General features: G+C 38.8%; 1 protein-coding gene across 1 annotated transcript; it reads left to right on the plus strand.

Annotated features, from left to right (window-relative positions):
• Nucleotides 1–918: 918 nt before the first annotated feature.
• Nucleotides 919–15,007, plus strand: nuak2 (NUAK family, SNF1-like kinase, 2). The gene is made up of 6 exons (XM_034166563.1): nt 919–1,364; nt 10,767–10,887; nt 11,835–11,986; nt 12,922–12,987; nt 13,317–13,569; nt 13,677–15,007. Exons 1-6 carry the CDS (start codon nt 1,077–1,079, stop codon nt 14,720–14,722), a joined length of 1,926 nt encoding a protein of 641 aa, XP_034022454.1. The 5' UTR covers nt 919–1,076; the 3' UTR covers nt 14,723–15,007.
• The last annotated feature ends 3,666 nt before the right edge of the window (nt 15,008–18,673 follow it).

The raw sequence follows: 18,673 nt of genomic DNA on the forward strand, positions 1-18,673 counted from the left end.
CTTTGTCTTAGATACGTTGAGCTGCAGGTGGTTGAGTCCGCACCACTCCACAAACCTGTCCACCACACTCCCGTACTCCATCTCCTGGTCACTGCTGATGCAGCCTACAACAGCAGAGTTATTTGAAAACTTCTCCAAGTGGCAGGAATGTGACCAGAACCTGAAGTCTGAGGTGTAGAGCGTGAACAGGAAGAGAAACAGGACCGTCCCCTGTGGTGCCCCCGTGCTGCTCTTGATGGTGTCGGATGAAATGTTCTGAAGCCTCACATATGGTGAACGGCCCGTGAGGTAGTGTTTAGACCACCAGTGGATCCTCCACCTTCATGTCAAGTAGCTTATCACTGAGCAGGAACGCACTGGAGAAGTCAAAGAACATGATTCCCACAGTGCTGCCTGCCTCCTACAGGTGACACTAAGCTCTGTGCAGCATGAAGATGATGGCATCGTCCACTCCCATGTTGTGCTGGTACGCAAACTGCAGGGGGTCCAGCGATGATTCGATGACTGTACGGAGAAGTACCAAAGGTGCAACAAATACGGTTCCTTCAATTTCCCCAAAAACAAACCTGTAACCTTCCAATCACACAGCTATGTTTCTGTACTTTATGGTACATTCCAGTTGTACTCTGAGTTTGGAGTTTCCCAGTTCCACTACAGATACCAAGATCTATGGCTTGGATCTCATCTCAAGCTCCAGAAAAGATTTCAGCAAAGTCCGAACAACATGGCCAGAAATATTATTGATATACATATCAATTACCCGCTCTTTTCAGCCAGCCATTTGTACACAGTTGGCAAAATGGCAGTGTACAAAGGGCTTGAGGAAGCACCGCCTCTAATTGACGTGTGGAGCCCCGCCCCCTGTGGGAGGCGTGTTGCTTTGGTTGCTATGTGTACCTGCAGCTCTCAGTGGAAACTACCCAGAGGCGAGGAACAACTTCAGGGTTTAATTTACGGGTTTCTGCCTTCTTTTTCTTTTTTTTAAACACAACACTTTTTCGCAGACTTGCGGTGGGGGAAAGCGCCAAATAGATCTGAAGCTGACGAGCAGGACACCTGGCTGATACAAGAGCGGAATGCGGGGTGATGATTGTACCTGCCGCGGCACCGACACGAACACACCGCAGCTTCTGGACGCGATGGACGGACGACCGTCGGCAGCTTCCAGGCAGCCTGTCGGCCGGCTTTTACCCGGAGAAAACGTCCACGTGGGGAGAACCGCGGCTCAGGTGTGTGTGAAGAAACAAGCTGTGAAGAGACACCATCACAAACACAACTTGAAGCACAGGTACGAGTTTCTGGAGACGCTCGGCAAAGGAACATACGGAAAAGTGAAGAAAGCCAAGGAAAGATCCGGCAGACTGGTAAGATTTAAATTATTCACTCGATATCATTGTTATTATATCATCATTGTTATAGAGTGTGGATTAATCTGGCAATACGAAAAGTATCCAAAGTAATTGGATGCGGACGGGAGCTTCCATTTTACCCAGAGTCAAATATATCATTTTGTTTGATAATAATAAAATAAAGACTTGAAATAATCAGTTGTTTAATATAGACTATCTATATATATATATATATATATATATATATACACACACACACACACACGTGTGTTTAAAAACTATACACTATATAAAAGTTAAGAGATTTTCACCTTAAAATGCTCGCAGCAGCGCAGTGCTCTGGGGGGGGGCACATGCACTCAGAAGACGCTGCTGCTCAGACAACCCCCCCCCCACCCCCAAAAAAAGGCCCCAGACCCTTTAAACACCTACGGAAAGTAATCCTATCTGTAGCCGGTGTCGCAGACTGAACGGTCCCCCTGCCTTCACTGCGCATGCGTCATTTCATAGCATCAGCAGCAATTTGTGCCTCGTTTCTGCTTAAAACTGCACTCCAGTGATCATCTATGTCAGCGACAGATCTCTGAAGCTTGTGTACAACAATCATTTCCACATTATTTCATAATAAGTGACGGGGACCAATCAGAGTGTGACACTAGCGCATCTGAGTCTGATTCTCTTTCAGCTTTGAGCGTCTGATGCAGATGGAAAAGCGATACAGACAGTTGCCCAATTCCGGATCACCTTTTTAAAGTCCTGCTATACGGAGCCATAATGCAACTGAATGTCCTTTATTGTGTATTGTTGTATTGAGTATTTGGATGTTATCTAGCTGAAGAAGTCTGGATGGTGTAGCCCTTCTACTTAAAGTGTGAAGCCACATTATGTGTGATGCAAACATTTGCCAGAAATGGATCACTTTGCCAGTTCTGGATCACGACACTCTGTGTCATTTTGGGGGCATTCCTGGCATCTGGCTGGAGCCCTTCTAATGCAGAATGATACACACTGTGCCCGAGAATGTGTTTTGAACACAAAATGATATAAATTATACTTATTAAATGAGAATTTACTTAGTTTCCAAAGGCACTGTTATACTTTTGTATGAGCAAAAAATGAAGTGTGGAGGTGAGATTTCTCCCGAATTAAAAAGTAAAAACCCCCACATTCATGCCCATTCGTGATGTTGAGATGATCCCCAAAGTCCACATGACTCACAACTACTGATACGAGGCTGCTGCTTCAGTGATCCACAACCGGCAAATTTTCACGTTAGAGATAAATGCATGTAGCAATTAAACAGCAAGACGTAACACACTGACATTGTCTACCCAAGTAAGTAAGTATTTTCCCACTCTAGAACCAAAAACACCGAATGTCTAACTCACCTTTGCTACTTAATAGAGATTGTTACTTTCAAACTTGCAGCAATGAGTCAGTGAGAAAAAGTGCGCACACTGCAGACACCAGATGTTTTGATTCCTCTACTGGTCACAAGGATGGCTGGATCCAGTCGAGCTTGTGGTCATTTGTAGACAAAACACATTAGTCTTTCTATTGGTACCAAGTATTAGCTTATTCGCGCTGATTACGAGAAACGGTGGTGCAAATACTACAGCAGTGATCCAGAACTGGGCAAATGACTGTATATAAATGCAGTCCATTTACCATCAGATGACAAAGTAAAACCATTCTAAAGTTAGTTTTAAGCAGAAACGAGGCGATAATCTGATAATTGCTGCTAATGCTCCGACGTGACGTATGCTCCAACATGGTCAGACTGCGACACCGGGTTTGAGCATGCCCAGACTAGTGTGGAGGATCGCTCAGACTAGTGCTGAGACCTGACACCGGCAATCAATTCACCCCACTGAGGTTTCAAATCCCACAAAATCTCACAAGATCTTAAGAGAGGTGGCTGTCACTGCAAGATATATATTATATTGTATTATATTATTATATATTATATTATTATGTGTTTAGACATAGCACCAACCTGACTGCAAGTTTCCAGTGACTGGTGTAAAACCAGATGGGGAGCAATGTCCATTTATTGGTAAAAACAACAACAACAACAAAAAACAGACTCTCGGACTGTGTACAGGCAGAATGATAGAACATGTGGAGGTGATAGATTAATCAGGGAATGTGAGAAAATGATGCTGAAAACAACCTTTTCTTGGTGCTAAAGTACTGTCAAGCCCCAACCGAGAACCATCTGTGCACTTTCTTCATTATTTGTACTTCAGAGAAACAACATCCTCATAATGGTTTTGACAAATTGCACTGTTGACTGGGGGGAGGGGGGGGGGTGTCTGCCTGCTTCTCTTTTTATATTTTCTGTCCATCTTTCACTGCACAAGTATAAAAGATATACAGAATTATTGTTATTTTCGCCATTTCTCAGAGAATATTTCACTAATGGCTAGTGATTGGGTGAAACTGGTTGTAGAAATTGTGCACAGTGCAAGCTTTGCATTTTGTATCACCATTTATACAGCTTCATGATAAAGTGGTACAGACGAGGATTTTCTTAAATAGTAAATCTGAGATACAAGCCTAGATTAGATCTGTTTTGGTGAAAGAATATCCTTCTATGCTATCCTCCACTATGAAGCAAAGAGTAGTGATGCAAAATTTGCGCTGTGCATAATTTCTCCAATCACAGCCACATAAGCCTATAACTTCTTCTGGGTTGTCTGGGTGTTTTGGTGGCTTTCTTCACTCTTCTCCTTCTTCCACAGTCACTCAGTTTTTGAGAACTTTCTACTCCATACAGATTTACCACAGAGTGCCATACTGTTTGTATTTCTTCCTAATTGATAAAAATAAAGTCCAAGACATAATCAGTGGCAGTTTTACTATCAGAGAGCCTTGTCCACAAAAGACTCCAAGCTGTCACTGATGTTAAAGGGGGCAACATACAGTATTAAGAACAGGGGTATGTAAACTTCTGATCAGGGTCATTTGGGTAGTTTCTGTTGTCATTATGATTTTAAAAAGTAAACACAGTTTTTTGACAATAAATTGCTTCACCCAACCACTAACCATGAATGAAACAAAAAGTTTTGTGTTATTAATATTCTGTGAAAAATGGCAAAAACAAACAAAAAAAAAAAACAGAAATTCTGCCAGAGTATGTAAGCATTTGAGCGCAACTGTGTGTGTGTGTGTGAGATATATCTCACACGACAAGATAATTATGCCGATATCTGACCCAGTCTGCCTCTTCCCACTATCTTAAGGACGCCTCGACTATTGTGATGGCTTGAAAGATAAACTTATCAGATATTCCTGCTGTGCGTGGTGTGTTAAGAGTGCACTAGTCTACTCAGAATGACATCAGCACCAGTCTGACCTCAAATCATGAATATTCAACGTTAGATTGTCTTGGCCTGATATCCCAGTGTGTGGTGTGCGCCACGAACGAGCATGCAGCCTGTTGAATACGACGTGTAGCCAGTCAGAAAGCGAGGTGACAGACGCACAGAGCGGAATCCAAAATTGTTTACGCTGAAGTCACGTTTGATCTCTGGAGGTTTTGTGAGATTTCCCTTCCAACCTGGGAATGTTTGTGAGTGAAATCTGTTCGTGTGTGGTGTGTTGCCTTTACCATGTGCACACCACACACTGTACGACTAAAACTGTTATATCTATGATTCTTTTATCACCATGTGTGGGGTCGCTCAGGTATTGAAAACCTACCGACAATTTTAAAATCTTGCCATGTGAACCAGGCATAAACTAGAGGGACACTCAGTAGAGCACATTTTTCCATAGCCACCTGGCTTTAATTAATTTCGTTGGATATGCACTGTTATGGAGATTCACACAAAACTTCATGGGTTGTAGACATTAAAATTCTACAAGGATATGACTATTTATTTATTTAACATCACCCTTCCAAGTTTTGTGAAAATATGTCCATATGTATGTTTGTTTGTTTTACCATCAGACCAAAAAGTGAAAATATATCTTTGTTGGTAGAAGTAACAATTTTCTTTCCAATTCATCTCTACAATGAGTATTGTAGAGAATACACTGAATCAGTGCTTCAGTTTCATATGAAGAGTTATTTGTGTTAAGCTTCTCTTTCTTCAAAATATGTGAGGGATATTCTGGAATTATAAAACAAGAACAAAAAAAGGTAAACAGTGAGCCAGCAATTGCCAGTTTATAATTCAACGTGTTTGTTCAGTGTGTTTGTCTTGTCCCCCCTCCGCCAGTGGGATTTGAACCCAGCGTCCAGTCTGTGAAATTGATAAGATGAGTCTTTATGACTAGCAACACAAACGTAATGTCATACCTTAAATAGTCTGTCCCCGTGTTTAAGGCAAATGCCACATTATGTCCCGCCTAAAGTCAAATGAGATAATTATCTCAAAATAAATCTGTCACTACATATTTGACACTGGTGCGTCATGTTGGCAGGTTCAAGCATAGAGGAAATTATTCCTCTATGCTTGCTAGCAAGACATTTCACACCATTTTCTTTGGAAATACTTAGAGGTTGGGCTTTTTTCATAGGAAGATCTTTGAGACAGGAAAGTTAGGTAACTTTCAGTGTTCCTTTGGGAGGGAGGGGGAGAGACTGCAACTTTTGAGCAATTTCCACTTCCCCATGACCTAAGGGGAAATGGGAGGTATTAAAAAAATAATCTGGACAGCGATAAGCCTTTAAAGGAAACACGGGATGCTAACAAAAGAAACATTTTGTTGAGATTTACTTCAAGATCTTGCTGTTCTGTCCAGATATAATTTTATTGTAAGATTCAGCTGTGCAACTGAACGGTTGTAAGAATAAATTCTGAAATATAAAATGAAATAAAGTGTCAAATACATTTTAGTTTTAAATAGGTATCATTTGAATTTAGGATGGTAAATGTATGTATTAGGATTGTATGTGTTTGTCAAGCGATAGAACAAGAGTAATGGGCCATTTCAACAATTGTTTTAAGAAATTTATCAGTGTGATATTACAATTGCTGGCTCATTTCAGATTTCTATATAAGGAGGTGCTTTTTCTCTTTGTGTTATATCACAGTCAGACAAATCATTTTGGGCTTTGGACTGTTGCTCTGACAAAAAAACAAGTACCAGTCATTTAAAGATGTCACCTACGGCTCTGTAATGGACATGTTTTGCTGTTTGTTTTTTTTTTGTTTTTTTGAGTTTATAGAAGCAAGGACAAATAAAGAATAAACATAAGATTAACGTTCATTCTCAAAACCCACTTACTCAAATTAAGGGTCACAAGGGGCTGGAGCCTATACCAGCAGTCATAGGGCGTGAGGTGGCGTACACCCTGGACAGGACACCAGTCTATCGCAGGGCCATATATAGACAAACACATTCACACCCGCACGCACACGTACAGTCAGTTTAAAGTGTCCAGTTCAAACATGCATGTCTTTTGGATGTGGAAGGAAGCCGGAGCACCGGGGAGAATGCACACAAATACGGGTAGAACATGCAAACTCAACACAGAAAGGACACAGGTGGGAAGCAATCCCATGATCTTCCTGCTGTGAGGCAGCAGTGCTAAACCACTAATCCACTGTGTCACTCCATAAGAACAGATAATGAAAATTATTATTGGCAGCCTAATGTGTAATATAATATCATATTTTTATTTATTATTTGTGTTTATAAGATGAATCATTGCAAACCCATACAATGACCCTGCAATAAATGCATCATCAAAAGTTTCTAATGTTCAATTATATATGACTTGTTTGATGTCTATATTACTATTCTATCAGGATGATCAAAATATTTTAAAATTTTTTCAATGAAATATACACCAAGTGACCACTATGCAGAGCACAGCATCCAGAATGGCCAGACATTGAATCAGCACCTTGCTGACAGTGTCAACAAAAATACAAAGTTATACCCTCCATAAATGATTCATAGCAAGGTTATTGTTGTGTGGATTCCATAACAGTAGTCAACGGTGCCAACCGGTGAAGACCAGATAACGATTGTGCTTTTTTTGAGTTATAAAATATTTATCATCACCTTGTCCATCAGTGAAAGGAAAGGTTTGATGATAAAAAGCGAATAAAAATGTCGAGCCTTTATGGTACTTTAGTCAGGGTTGAGGACAGCAACTGCTGAAGAAATAAATGGTAAACAAACAAACCAAAACCACCTTGTCTCTTACTGTAAATGACCTTTCTTTGTCAGTTAGTCTGGTTCAACAGCCACGTCATGTTTATCAGATATGCACTTGTGTTAAACAAAGGTTATATTTTAATCAGTGAATGTAGTGAAATTGAAGGAAGTAAGAGTCTGGAATTCCCCTCCTGGACCCGGGGTAAGCAGTTAAACATGCCGGTCCAAAACAAGTTAATCCTTCACTTTCCTATCTTGCCTCAAACAAAGGTTCAACTGTCAAACCCATACAACAAACACATTTTGAAGTCACACCATTCATAAGATGGCTCATCATGGGGAGTGATGCGACACAGGATGGCTTCATCTATGTGTTCAGTGGCACTGTGACTACAGCTGTTCTAATTTCAATGTATTTGAGGGTGTAAATGTTTACAGAATTTTATCTTTTTACAGAATATTTTTCACTGATGTAACGGGACACTTGGTTTTACTAGATGAAATTTTGAATGGATTTATTTGACACACAGACTCAAGAATTACAAAAAACTCATAAATAGGACAATTTAACAGTGAACCTGTATGGCCGAAAAGGTGTGGGCAGAAGCAACAACTTATAAACGCCCATCCCTTTTACCATTAAAATAAAATGTATATACACACACAAAATGTGTGTGTATATATATATATATATAATATATATATATATATATATATACACACACACACCTACAATAGTAAACGCCAAGCACAAATACTATAAATTAATAAAAAAAATTCCAAACAAACAATAGTGCACAGTCCCCAAAAAACATTAACAAAAATCAATAAACTAAGTTCATCAGATTATAACAAGTAATTATATTGTTCTTATAGAGGCTTTTAAAACCAACTGTTAGGACATTTATTCCAAATGTTAACACCTTTAACAGAAATGCAATGACTGTTTACAGTAGTTCAAATCTTTGATTTTTCAAATACTATGTTCCTCTCAAACTGTAACTGGACTCATCATTTTAAACAAATCCTGGACATGTTGGGAAAAAAAAGTTTTGTTTTTGACTTTATACATGAATTGAATTGTGTAATTGTGTGTAATCAACCATGTCCCAGAATTTTAAAATATGTAAACAGACAAATAATGGGTTTGTTGGCTCACAGTAGAGTTAGTTACTGATGATTCTTATAGGTTTCTTTTGTAGTAAAAATATTGGTTTTGTATTTTTTCTGTGAAGGCTCTCAGTTCTCCAGGTGGTTTCCATAGTAGAGAAGCTTGAATCAAGGACGTTTCGTTTCTAATCACAGAAGCTTCCTCAATTCTTGCTCTGGTAGTCTGACTTCTGGCTTGACTCTTGTAGAGAAGAAGGTAACGATTAGAAGCATAACGTCCTCACGTCAAGTAACCCTGTCCAATCGAAGATTCAAGCTTCTCTATTATTGGTTTTGTATGCGTTTCATATATGGAACAAGTAATGAATGATATAAAATAGTGGATAGTTCATCAAAACCAGTTTACCTCATATTTAACAAATTTGAATCTGGTTTATCATTGTTTTACAGGACAACTTCCCCCAAAAAAGTAATATCTGGTTTTAATCTCCATTTAAGGCAACTCAGTAGCAATTTAAAATGGTCGATCCTTGGTGTACCTAGGTTAAAAATAAATTAAAAACAGATGACTACTGACAAACAAACAGTGTATTTTACTGTTGGGTTATAGATGCTTATAGTAAGTCCCTTCATCTGCTCCCTTGTTTGCACTCGGGGTCGCCACAGCAAATCCAAGGTGGATCTGCATGTTGAATTGGCACAAGTTTTACGCCGGATGCCCTTTCTGACGCAACTCCACAGTACATGGAGAAATGTGGCAGGGGTGGGATTTGAACCTGGAACCTTCTGCACTGAAGCCTGATTTAAAATAGTCGTTGAATTTAAAATAATTTAATGTTTAAAGGGTTTTTCGATGCAAGATAGTCACTCCCTGATATAGATCACTTTAAAACCAGTTTGCTTCAAACATAATAGAAAAGTAGCAAATCCTCTCATGTGAGAAACTAGAACATGTTTAAGTGATTAACGGATCATAAACATATTTAAACTTTTTTGGGGGTGGGCTACTACAATAAGTCAGCCTTTCTGTCGAGGCTTATTGGATGTAATAAACAATTAGGGCTGCACATGCCGATAACTTCACAGGGGTGTGAACTCGTCATGAATGACTTCAGCCTCTGTGACAGCTATGAAAACAAATGCAGGAAACGTCGGCTCTCCAAATGAGGAAAAAGGCCTGTGTAGTGGTGTGTTAGTAGCGTTTTGACTGAAGAAGCGTGATGGACTAGACAGTGACTCATAAAACGAGACGCTTATGTGATGAACCTGATATGACAAGTCAGCGCTTCACTCGTTTCTGCTGTCTGTAGCCTTGAGGATCACGAAACAAGAGCCAACAAAGACACCCCACGAGTACCAACTGGTGCGTCATGACACCTCTTAACCTTTGGGGAAGGCTGATGACGCACTCGACGCACAGAGGAATTCCAGGCATCTCTGCAACAAACAGACAAATGCAACACATAGATGTGTACTCAGACATGTCAAAGGCTCAGTGTTATAGCTCCTCAAATCACTCCAAAAGATGTTGGTCTAACTGGGGGATATTGGCTACAATGTTGTTTTAGTCTGATTCAAATTTCCTTTCTATGGGGCTTGCAGGCAGTAATACTAGTTGCTGGATTTCTCTCCACTACACAGTACTTCACTTGCATTCCTCGTGCCTTGTTAGAAACAACACATTCCGCTTCCTATTGTGCTTTATCACAAAAGGATGGCATTTAGGTGAAAGCCAACTCTTAAATAACAAGGGGTGTGGTTAGTTTTTTTTAAAACACCTTCTGGTTATGAGGGAGACCTATAACCACCTTCCCTTGTAATTCATACACATATTTTTGTGCAAGGGTTACTTTGTATATCCCCATTATTTAGCTTATCTGCAGAATGTCAGCTCTTAGAAGAGATGTGTGGGGTGATTTTGCCATTGTGTGTTTGTTGGGTTGCAATTCCAGAATGATTATTATACTCAAAAATTGTAATCAATAGTATTACATTATATTAATTTTAAATTCCGAGGCTCATTTAAAAAAAAATGCAGGAAGGATATTTTGAAAGGTCTTTTTAATTTTGTAGGATGTGACGCTACAATGGATTTTCTCTGAATAAAGCTTATCGTGTTTTCTAATATGAATATTTTTTTTTTTCAAGAATGAAAACATTATTTTCTCTCTCTCTCTCTCTCTCTCTCAGGTTGCCATAAAGTCCATCAGAAAGGAGAAGATAAAAGATGAGCAAGACTTGATTCATATTCGCAGAGAAATTGAGATCATGTCCTCACTCTGTCACCCACACATCATCACCATCTATGAAGGTACGGTGTTACATTTTTAAATAAGCCACTGTTTTACTCTTCAAGTGCCACTGAAATCTCTCAGCCACAAGCTGAGCTTAACATAATATGTCATGTAAGATACCTCAGGATAAGTTTGTGTTTGATGAGGAATTTGGAGTTTGGTCATGCAAGTCTTTGTGCTGAAGGCTGAAGGGGGTGGGAGCAAAAAAACTGTAAACACTGTTAACCAACAAAAGAAGAAGGGGAAAAAAGGAAAAGAAAACATTGTTAGCTAACATGCCAGGAGCAAAATGGATAAATTTTTAGTACATAAATCTACCAGTGAGAAGACAGAGTTTGGGACAACCAAAAAAAGAAGAAAGTAGAGGACGATCATTTGCTCCTCTCCACATCAGCCACCTGTGCGCATCAAAGACTCAGACTCATTGCTTGTACTAAACAAGAGGTGAGACTAGATGAGACTATATATGTATAAAAGTTGAATTAATATTATTTATGTTAACATGTGTTCATTATGCCAAAGACATTTAAAAACAAACAGAAATGTTTAAATGTTTTTTAAAAAAACCCAGATGTTTAAAATATGACAAAAGGTAAAAATAGAAGAATAGAAAGTTTTTTTAAAAACACGTTTAAAATGTTTGAAAAGGGTGTAAAATGTGTGAAAGAATAGAAAATTCTTTAAAAACAAGTTTAAAATGTTTACAAAGGCTGTAAAATGTGTAAATGCATAGACAGTTCCTTAAAAACACACAAATATATTTAAAATGTGGTTAACGTGTAAAAGAATAAAAAGAAACACACGAAGATGCTGAAATTGTGTGTCGGGGGGGCTATTCATTTGTTCTCTGGGGGAGCTCACTCTCCAACACTTTAAAAACCCCTGCTTTATGGTATTATGTGCTTCAGTTTCAAAGTCTAAACTTTGGATAAATAAGGTTTTGCTGTTTTTGTTTTTCTTACAGTATTTGAAAACAAGGACAAAATTGTGATTGTGATGGAGTATGCCAGCCAGGGAGATCTATATGACTACATCTGTGACAGGAGCAACATCTCTGAACGGGAGGCCAGGCATTTCTTCAGGCAGATTGTATCAGCTGTGCACTACTGTCATCAGGTCAGTAATTTCAGCTCAATTACAAGCAAGCACATAAAGCTGTTTGCAGAATATAGACACATTACATGTGCATCAAGTATTACATGAAAGTGAAAGTGTGGTCATCGTTGGGAACATACATTATGAACATACATTATAAACATACGTTATGAACAGTTGGTTCTCTTTTATGTCAAACCTGACAGCGGGTTTTTCCAGGACACTGGCTCATCCCTCAAAGTTGCATAACAGCATTATTCACATGAACAGGGAAGCTGTGAGAACAGTGCAGGGCCAAATGAAGAGTTGGCATGTGAGGAGGTTGCGTTAGGACAAAGGCTAGTTATCCTAACACGCACAAGGATGGTCTCGCTCTGTAAAGAGGATATGATGGTGCAGAGACAGTGTTTACACATTGAATTGCCGTGTCATAGAGACTGTAGCAACCATATGTCCCTTTATAAAAACAATTCATTGGTTGCTTTAAAAAACATTTATACAGTAGTTTAGGTTTTATTTTGAAAAAGAAATACCCAGAAAAAGTCTTCTGAATATGTATTTTTTTTGTTGTTGTTGTTGTTAAATATTTGGCATGATTATGGGCTATAAAAGTGTTGCACAAAATATTTTCTACATGATTAAATGTGTACAATTATTTAAACTTATGTGAGACAAACTGCAACGAATGTGTGTTCATTGTATAACAAATGCCCATAAATAAGATGCAGTCACTCTGCATTTGTGAAGGCAAACTAGATTCAAACTTCAGTTAAAGGCATGCCCCCCTGCAGAGCAACAACAATACACCCTAGCTGATGATTCTTCAGAAAGGAATGTGTTGTGACCCAAGAATATCTAAACTTTGTTTCCAGCTAACAGATGTTTGATGGGCTGGTTGGAAAGTTTATAAAACAAAATATTATGTTATTTATTTATTTATTCATTTTTTTTATCAGAATGGGATAGTCCATCGGGACCTGAAACTGGAGAATATTTTACTTGACGGCAACGGTAATGTGAAGGTGTGTATCATTTACATATTTGGATCATACACAAACAGCAGGGTTTTTCTGTGTGTGTGTTGTTTTGGTGTTTGATTTATTGTTTGAGGCTGGCATTTACAACATTGAGAATGTTATGACAATACTGAATGCAATATTTCAATTTAAAGGTTTTCACAATATTCATGTAGCAGAAGATTTAATGACACCACAACTCTGGCAAATTTTTTGAAATCCATCAAAATAGTGCATGCTGTACTTAATTGTAATGTATGTGGAAAACTAAAGAGCCAAATATGCACTTAAACTGTCTGATATCTGGCGTAGATTATAATTCATTATTCCACTAGATTGCTGACTTTGGCCTGTCAAACCTCTACCGTGGTGATGAGTATCTTCAAACCTTTTGCGGTAGCCCCCTGTATGCTTCTCCAGAGATTGTGAATGGAAAGCCATATCATGGACCAGAGGTGGACATCTGGTCCCTTGGTGTGCTGTTATATACTATGGTTCATGGCAATATGCCATTTGATGGACACAACCATAAAACACTGGTCCAGCAGATAAGCACAGGCAACTACCGTAGGCCCAAGAACCCCTCTGGTGAGTCTTTCAGATCAAATTTTCTTTGAAATGACTGCAACCATGTGTGTATAGTGTTTCCTTGACAGCCACAAAATGTGCATTTTTCTTCCTCATTATTCTGTTAGATGCATGTGGCCTCATTCGTTGGATGCTGATGGTCAATCCTGAGCGTAGAGCAACAATAGAAGAAATTGCTGGACACTGGTGGCTCAGCTGGGGTTATCAGCAGCCGTTAATCACTGATGCAAAGAACACTTCAGGAGAGCAGACGACTTCACACAGTTCTGCATCTACCCCACACCCCATTGGGCTGGCCAGTATCACCAGTTGGCTCCGCCGAACATCCAGGCCTTTACTGGAAAATGGCTCCAAGGTGCGCTGCCTTCTTCGGACACAGGGTGGTGGGGGAGATGTAGTCCGACAGCACTCTTTGCGAAGATCACGCAAGGAGAACAATATGTCGCAGACCATTCATGAGGGAGAAGCAGACACCTGTCCATCAAAAGTCATTCTCAAGAGACGAAACAGTTTTAAACAGAAAGTAATTCCTGAAACGGCAGCTGTAGGCACAGCAGAGCCACAGAATCTTTTAGTCTCTTCTGCGCAAGCCAGTGTCGTTTCAGTTGGTTTGCCACCTCGTAAAGGTATCCTTAAAAAGCCCCCAGAACAAGAATCAGGGTATTATTCCTCCTCTCCTGAGAACAGTGACTCTGGTTGTGTACCACAACCGACTGAGTGTCCCTCAGCACCAGCCTTTCGAAAAGGCATCCTAAAGCGCAATGGAAAGTTCTCAGGTGGTATGCAGGAGTTTGGCTCTGTGGACCACCTGTCAGTTTCATTACCTTGTGAGAGCACCAGAGTGAGGACAAGTGGAGCCATCAGTGAAGACAGCATTCTGTCTTCAGAGTCTTTTGATCAGCTGGATCTACCAGATCATGTGGGACAATCAACACAGATGGAAAAATTGACTAAGACAACCATGAGAGGATGTGTGTCTGCTGACAACCTCCTGGACATCCAAGATGATGCAATTCTTGGCGATGGATTGCTCAGGTCTTGGAAATGCTATGAGACTGGAGTGGCTGATAGTACCTTTTCTATCACAGACTGCGACAACGTGACAGCAGCTTACAAACAGGCCATGGTTATACGAAGCAAAACATCAAGCTGAAGATCAGAAATTGGTGATGGATCCTGAGCCAACCATTGTGCTTGATCATTCACTTCTGAAAATGTGCATAGCCAAAGTGATGTTTGTGATATTTCAGCAAATTTGAGTGACTTTTTTTTTAAATATTGTCTAAATTCAGGAATTCTACTCTACCAAAAAGGAGACTTGCTGTTAAACATAAGATATTATTTTCAGTGTTAATATTTAATTGTGGTTTTTTTGGTGGGCTTGTTTTATTAAAGTAAAAAGTGCTAAGAATAATGATATGGCAATGTATTTTACAAATAACACTGGTCAACATGATTTTTCTTGCATGGAGTTTTTCAACATATTTTGGGTAATTTGGGATGCTGAATCTGAATCTGGTGTTAGGTTTTGTCAATCACATCACATTTTTGAGATATGAAAACATATTTCTCATATCAAGCATTGAAACAAAAGCTGCGGTCTTGCACACCTCTTCGGCACCATAAACGATATTACAGCTCTTTGTTCACATTTCATGAACTTGGTTTAAAAATTATGCTTTTGAAGCTGCTTTTGTTTATACACTCAACAAAAATATAAACGCAACACTTTTGGTTTTGCTCCCATTTTGTATGAGATGAACTCAAAGATCTAAAACTTTTTCCACATACACAATATCACCATTTCCTTCAAATATTGTTCACAAACCAGTTGAAATCTGTGATAATGAGCACTTCTCCTTTGCTGAGATAATCCATCCCACCTCACAGGTGTGCCATATCAAGATACTGATTAGACACCATGATTAGTGCACAGGTGTGCCTTAGACTGCCCACAATAAAAGGCCACCCTGAAAGGTGCAGTTTTATCACACAGCACAATGCCACAGATGTTGCAAGATTTGAGGGAGCATGCAATTGGCATGCTGACAGCAGGAATGTCAACCAGAGCTGTTGCTCGTGTATTGAAAGTTCATGTCTCTACCATAAGCCGTCTCCAAAGGCGTTTCAGAGAATTTGGCAGTACATCCAACCAGCCTCACAACCGCAGACCACCTGTAACCACACCAGCCCAGGACCTCCACATCCAGCATGTTCACCTCCAAGATCGTCTGAGACCAGCCACTCGGACAGCTGCTGGAACAATCGGTTTGCATAACCAAAGAATTTCTGCACAAACTGTCAGAAACCGTCTCAGGGAAGCTCATCTGCATGCTCGTCGTCCTCATCAGGGTCTCGACCTGACTCCAGTTCGTCGTCGTAACCGACTTGAGTGGGCAAATGCTCACATTCGCTGGTGTTTGGCACGTTGGAGAGGTGTTCTCTTCTCGGATGATGCGAAGGAGATGTGTTGCACTGCATGAGGCATATGGTGGTCACACCAGATACTGACTGGTATCCCCCCCCCCCCCAATAAAACAAAACTGCACCTTTCAGAGTGGCCTTTTATTGTGGGCAGTCTAAGGCACACCTGTGCACTAATCATGGTGTCTAATCAGTATCTTGATATGGCACACCTGTGAGGTGGGATGGATTATCTCAGCAAAGGAGAAGTGCTCACTATCACAGATTTCAACTGGTTTGTGAACAATATTTGAAGGAAATGGTGATATTGTGTATGTGGAAAAAGTTTTAGATCTTTGAGTTCATCTCATACAAAATGGGAGCAAAACCAAAAGTGTTGCATTTAAATTTTTGTTGAGTATAATTAGTGGCATCAAACTTGTGAGTGAATGAGCAACTTTTACGTAATCCATCAATAGGGAACATACAGATTGCAAAAAACATGATGTAATAGAGGAAATCTGAGCTCAGATTCGGATTCAGCACGCTAAAATTACCCTAAATCAGTTCTCAATGTCCATGCAAGAAAAAAAGTTTTTTTTTAAATTTATTTATTTATTTATTTTTTTGGTTGACCAGGGTCATCATTTTTCAGCTACTTGCAGATGAAAAGTGTCCATCTGAAACATTCTCAGGAAGTTATGTTGCTGGGCTGACCTTCGGTAATGAGAACTCAATCTTCAAAGTACAGTTACTGCAAAACTTCACCCAGAAACCAAAACACTGATTTGTAAGATTGAAAAGAATCCTTTTAGTGAAGCTCACTGCTGCAGTTACAACATTATATTCAATTGATTCTTTTAAAAATGCATTAATTGCTTGTTTGGTTTTTAGGCCAATACAGCAGTATTTTCAAATTGCTTGTGTTGAGGGACCATCAGTTTAAAACCAAAAAAGAAATCAATTTACAGTGAAAAAGAATGAAATTCTCACATTTAATCACATTCTCATTTTAAAACTTGGAATTGTAACTAGTCCCTTTTTTAATTTTAAAAATGCTAAAACAAAGCAGTTGAAGATTTCTCTCTTGATCAACTGCAAAGCTGTCTGTAATGCTTCACTAAATTAGATTGATTTTTATGGAAGCCTATATTATGCAACACTGACCTTTGGGAATTTGCTTTGATGTCATGTTTTTAATCCATAAAGTCAGTATCATATTTTCTCAGCAGGACATGTTAAATAAGTGTGCATCATTTAATGAGTTGTGGAATTCTACCTATGTCATACATGATCATCTATTCATGTTTATATTTGACGCTGCAAAATGCATTATCGAATTATTCGACATTCTTTTGCATGCTGCTGCTTTTACTGCATTTGTTATGAGGGAAAAGAACATTTGACCAATACCAAAGAGGAAATGTGGTAATGCCCTTTATTTAAAGCAAAAACTGCGAAGAGGACAACATTTCTGTGACTTTAGCTGTTGTTTTGCCCTGAGATGGCTTGATTATATTCTAGATGTGGGTAATGACTTGAATACTAATTGTGACACAGTGACTCACAGCAGATCTAACCTGTAGAACCTGCTCGTGCTCTCTGTTTCCATTTCGTACTCTGATAAAAGTGCACATGTAATCATTACGCTCTGTGTATGCGTGTGTAAGCAGGTTTTTTTTTTTTTTTTTTTTTTTTAAGTCTGTACTCTTTAAATTATATCAAAAGTGAAATCCAGATAAATGCACTGGAAGCTGAACCACAAGCTGTATCTAACAGTGCTGCCTATAAACTGCACCAAATGTGAAACCTTTGTACAAAGTACTGGAAACTCCACAAATCTCTAGCATAGTACAGATTTTGAATTATAAATGTCTCCACAGCCAGGCTGATAATTGACAAAACCAGATTAGGTTAGCCATTCTGCACACAGATAACCCAAAACTGGAATATACAGTTTACAACAAAAATTACTCCTTTGGTAACTTTCTTTGTATGACTCTTTAATCCTGCTTTGTGAAATACAACCCCTGGTGGTTAAAGAATGAATAACAGTATGATGTTTTAGCTTTGGGTTAAGTAATTTAACACTCAACACTGGATTTAGTTTATTGGCCTGACATGCTGGCATTACATTAAAATATTAAGCCTGGAAAAACTTTAAAACCAATTTACTGAACTGTTTGAATATCATTTCATGTAATAACAGCTGCATCTTGGAAAAAGTATACTGTTGCTTGCATGCTGGAAATGTATGGAATGTATTGTTAAAAAAAAAAAAGTCATATGTGGCAAACTGAAATTTATCAGATTAAATTCTGTGTATGTGTGTAAAACAGTAAACCAGGAACTGTAATTTATTGTTGATTTTAAAAAATGTTGCAATTTTATGGAAAAAAAAATGCATTTAATGGGGGTTTTTTTGCATTTTGTTGTTCAGTTTAATATAAGTATTTGGGTATTTCAAACCTTTTGTGCGTTTCATGTCTCAAATACATGTTCTAAAATTATCTTCTTACGTCTCAGCAACAAAAGCCATCCTTGCCAAAGGTGGCTTTTCTTTTACATGAATGTCATCTGCCATTTTTTTTTCTGACTTTAATAAAAATAAGAAATAAAATGCTGAAGGTCTGCTTTATGTTGTTAGTGACCTGATGTTTTAATGTAGTTGTAATCAAGAATTCAGTGGTATAAGTTGAAA

Source organism: Thalassophryne amazonica, chromosome 3 (assembly GCF_902500255.1).
Source record: "Thalassophryne amazonica chromosome 3, fThaAma1.1, whole genome shotgun sequence".
Lineage (NCBI taxonomy): Eukaryota > Metazoa > Chordata > Actinopteri > Batrachoidiformes > Batrachoididae > Thalassophryne > Thalassophryne amazonica.

What these genes read in the sequence shown, in the direction of transcription:
- nuak2 (XM_034166563.1), top strand. Translation starts at nt 1,077, where the DNA reads ATGCGGGGTGATGATTGTACCTGCCGCGGCACCGACACGAACACACCG. An exon ending in CTGTGCACTACTGTCATCAG is followed by an intron (nt 11,987 to 12,921) that starts GTCAGTAATTTC and finishes TTTTTTTATCAG; the next exon opens with AATGGGATAGTCCATCGGGA. An exon ending in ACGGCAACGGTAATGTGAAG is followed by an intron (nt 12,988 to 13,316) that starts GTGTGTATCATT and finishes TTATTCCACTAG; the next exon opens with ATTGCTGACTTTGGCCTGTC.